This window comes from Oryx dammah, unplaced genomic scaffold (assembly GCF_014754425.2).
Source record: "Oryx dammah isolate SB20612 unplaced genomic scaffold, SCBI_Odam_1.1 HiC_scaffold_5, whole genome shotgun sequence".
In the NCBI taxonomy this organism is placed as follows: domain Eukaryota; kingdom Metazoa; phylum Chordata; class Mammalia; order Artiodactyla; family Bovidae; genus Oryx; species Oryx dammah.
The window spans coordinates 66,781,609-66,785,955 of NW_024070189.1; the positions used below are offsets into that span (position 1 = coordinate 66,781,609).

General features: G+C 58.1%; 1 protein-coding gene across 1 annotated transcript in view; it reads left to right on the top strand.

The window, feature by feature from the left end:
* The first annotated feature begins 634 nt into the window (after positions 1-634).
* Positions 635-4,347, top strand: part of ODF3L2 (outer dense fiber of sperm tails 3 like 2) — a 4,919-nt gene continuing 1,206 nt past the window's right edge. The window contains exons 1-3 of the mRNA XM_040241568.1: positions 635-899; positions 1,779-1,886; positions 3,628-3,741. Coding sequence (XP_040097502.1) covers positions 773-899; positions 1,779-1,886; positions 3,628-3,741 — 349 coding nt within the window. The 5' untranslated portion in view covers positions 635-772. The remainder of the gene's footprint in view (positions 900-1,778; positions 1,887-3,627; positions 3,742-4,347) is intronic.

Consider the following 4,347-nt stretch of genomic DNA (forward strand, 5'->3'; position numbering starts at 1 on the left):
CTTGGCCCTCGTGACTCCTGTCCCGGACTCAGCTCGGCCCCCTCCTATCCTGAAATGCTGCCTTCTCATCTCCCCACAGTGACCACTTGTCCTGCCCTGCTCTCTGTTTGCAGAACATGTAACACCTTTTAAGGTATGAAGTGCTCCTTCGTACATTTACTGCTTATTTCCTCTTGCCTCCTGACATCAGCTCCGGTCTGTCTCTTCCTGTCATGGACCCCAGCCCAATCAGAAACTAGTACAGAGTTGGTGTTCAGTGAGAACTTCCTAGATGAGGGAAGGAGGGGAGGAAGGAATGCTTCTTGGCCCAGAGTGGCAATCTTGGACCATGCCTCAGCCTCCCCAGCTGTAGAAACAGGGCCACGCTGCCCATGACCTCGCCCGTCCCTCCTGCCACCAGGCTGTGGGTGTCCTGTTTGTGGCTCCAGCTCCCGGGAGCCTGCTCTGGCCTGGGCTGCCCAGCTCGGCTGGCTCCCAAGGGACTGGCTCTGCTGACACTGGACTCTTTCCTGGACTGTCCGGCCGCCTGGCTGACATTCGATCCTGGCCCCACTTCCAGGCCAGCGACCGCCGGCCAGCCTGATCAGGCCAGGGCCCCAGACTCCCTGCCATGGGACAAGGGGCCGTCTGTGCAGTTCGGGACCATGTGGTTGGCCAGGGCTCTGCCAACCCCGCAGGAGCTGCCAGCATCAGGGACAGTGCCGGCACCTGTGGCCCAGAGCTGCTGCGTGGCCAAGGAGCAGACTCCAGGAGCCAGGGGCATCCGCCCACCATGGGGACTCTCACCTGCGACCCGGCTCCACGGCTGACCCCAGCGCCTCTGGGCCGGCGGGCCACTGACTATCAGATCCTGGAGACCAGCCTGAGGAGGACCTGTGGGGTGGCCACCTTGGAGCACGGTAGGTGGGCGAGGGGCCCTGTGGAGGTGGGACACTTCCCTGCTCTCATCCCCATGACCCAGATGGGGCTTGGAACGTGTGGGAGCCCAGCTGGAGGCAGGAGCTTCTGGCAAGCTCCTGCATTTCCCAGGAACTCAATTTTCCTTCCTGCAGAATGGGTGTGAGCCTGGCATTCTTGTGGGCCCCTGAATCCAGTATTGTAAAGTCAGACACCTTTCCCGGTGCTGAGTATACAGTGGGCAACAGAGCAGCAAAGGTCCTGTGGTGGGGATGGACGTTAGCAATGACAGCCGAGAAGCCTTTGCAGTGTGTTCCCTGCTGATAGCGACCTTGGAGAAAAGGCAGCAAAGAGGTTGGGAGCCTGTGCAGGGGCAGGAAATGAAGAGATCTGTGGGGCAGCTGAGTCTCCTGACTCTGCCATGGACTCTGGGATCTTAGGGCCTATTCAAACCACAGCTCTCCATCTCTAACAAGGCAGCTGGAGTCAGACTCTGGGACTGACATTCTTGTGGAGGCCACCAAACACTGCAGCTGTGACAGTGTGTCTCCATGTCTGGGGTCAGTTTCCCTACAGGTGACCATGTGTCTCTGAGTCTGGGGTCAGTTTCCCCACTGGTGACAGTATGTCTGTGTCTGGGGTCAGCTCCCCAACCAGTGACCATGTGTTTCTGAGTCTGGGGTCAGACTTTCCAAGTGCCCCTCCCTCCTATGACTCACAAAGCCCCTGTCAGTCCCCACTCCCCCCGGCAGGGGAAGGCAGCCCCTCCTCCCCTACCCCTGTCATGGAGGTTGGCTAGGAGGTGGGTGGGGGCTCTGGGGCTGGTCCCTGGGTTCCCTCTCCATCAATCAGGGTGAGCAACCCAAGGATTCTGGTCACAGGCTCTGGTCCAGGCTTGTATGCCCTGCCTTCTACCGTTGGCTACATCAACCATGACTGCACCAGGGTAGCCGGTCCTGCCTACTCACTCTTCCGGAGGCCCAGTGAGGGTAAGGCCGGTGAGGGTGGGAGGGAAGTGGGGGGTGGACCTCCAATCTCCCACTGGAGCACTTCCTAGCCGCTTAGACCCAGGCCCTCACTGATCAGGCAGGAAGCTGGGATGGTGCATGGTATCACCCCTACTGTGTGACCTCAGGGAAGCTGCTGTGCCTCTCTGGTCCATTTCTGTATGGAAGGGGAGTCGTGGGCGGTGTTCTCCTTGCTGCTTGACTCGGGAAAGCTGTGTCTCAGTTTCCCATGCTGTAAACAATGAGGGCACAGTCCTTACCAAGTTGTAGTCAAGATCAAATACACCTCGGAAGCCTGGAGAGGTTCATGGAGTGAGAATTAGGTGGTTTCAAAGTGGCTACCACAGCGCCTGGCCTCTATCAGTAAAGAAGGGCCCCGTGTGGGGTGGCCTCCAGGCCTCCGTCAGTGGGATGGGGGCTCCCGGGCCATGTGGTCCCAGAGGACACAGGGAGGTGGGAGGCGGCCTTTCGTATTTGGGCAGGAAAGGCTGGAGAGACCGCAGGCCGTGTCTGCTGCCTGTGCCTTCACAGCGATGCCTGCAGGTGACTTTACCCCGCGTTCTAGAGTACTCGGGGTCCTGAGTGTGCTGGGCTCGGGGCTGGAAGGGTTTTTACTCTGCGGGGACTTTGATTCGTGTGGACAGAGGCTCCTTTGGAGGGGTGGGGCTCACAACCTCTTCCCAGCCTTCAGAATCAGCATCCACCCCAAACCCAGGAGCCTTTGAGGCGCCCCAGAGGCACGTAAGGGAGTTAGAGCTGCAGCTGTCACTAGGAAGGACTGAGAACTGGGTCTGTGGCCCAGAGCAACCTGGACTTCCAGGCTCTCTTCCCAGTCATAGGAGCCCATCCCGGGACAGAGGGACAGACGGAACGGGGAGTTGGGTTACTGGTGGTTAGTGTAGACTTTGTTGAGTGTCCAGAGCAGACTCTTGGAGGTGGGGGCATGGGAGCTGGGCTTTGTAGAATGAATAGGAATTTGGTCCCCCGTGAGAAGAAGGGGACTCCAGGCAGATCTTGCAGCACAGGCAACGGCCTTGAGGTGGGAAATGACATGAGCGGGGCTGTGCCTGTTTGTCAAGACCATGCTTCATGTGTGCGTACCATGTCACATATGCACATGTACACACGGTATTTAAACCCATGAATCCGTGTCAGACCTACTACTCTCAGATCCACATGCATTGGTACCAGAGTGGGCTTATAAACAGTGGCAGCGGCCATCACAGTAAGGGTCACGAGTATTAAGTGCAGGCACCAGACCACCCTATCCCGAGGATCATCTCCCCTTCCATCTTCGCATCCTGCTGGTGTGAGGAGGAGACTGGCCGGTTGGGAGAGCTTCCTCAGGACCAGCTGTCAGAGGCCCGACTCAAGCCCTGGCCCCAGGCTGGTCGCATGCTAGCACACCCCAGCTCTGCAGGGCTCTCCTCCGACAGATGCTTACTCAGGGCCTGGTTACTTTAACTCTACACACAACTCTTAAGTGTCCCATAGCCGGTCCCCCAGGCCGCTGACAGGTTGGAGGTTGGGGGTGGGGCACAGCTCTGATTTCAAGCACATAGACGGTCAACACGATCCCATGCCCCAGGTCCGGGCAGTCCCTCCTCCATAGGCTGAGTTTCCTGCCCTTCAGGACGTGGCAGGGGCTTCAGGGTTAATGAGGGCATCAACTGGGGCCGAGGTCACTGGAGCTGCCCTCGAGACCCTGGGCTCTCCCCGCAAGCATCTCCGCAGGAGACCAGCCCTGGGCCAGTCTACTTCCTGGACTCGAAAGTCACCCGCTTCGGCCGCAGCTGCACCCCTGCCTACTCCATGCAGGGCCGGGGCAAGTCTCCCAGTGAGTATCTAATTTGAGCTGATCCCGCCCACAGGACCCTGCCCCTTCAGGGTCTCAGTGAATCTTGCACCACCCTCCCTTTCTGCCCTACCCCCACCAATTTCTTAGATCCTCAGTGTCTTTGGAATGATGAAATCCAGTAGACTTAGAAGAGGGATCAGGGACGCTAAGAGAACCTGAACGGGTAAAGTGGGCCAGGCTAATGTGACCCAGTACACATGTGGGCACATGTCTACTCAGCCATCCATCTATCTACTCACCCATCATCCAGCCACTCACCCAACCATCCATCCACTCACCCATCCACCTGTCTGTTCATCCATTCATCCACACTTTCATCCACCCTTCCATCCACCCACCCACCCACTCACCCACCCACTCACCTACCCATCCATCCGTGTACCCACTCACCCATCCAACCATCCTTCCATCTACCCATCCATCCATTTACCCATCCATCCACCCATCCATCCACCCATCCATCCATCCATCCAACTAACCATCCATCCACCCAACCATCCATCCACCCATCCATCCATCCAACTAACCATCCATCCACCCATCCATCCATCCATCCATCCATCCATCCATCCATCCATCCATCCA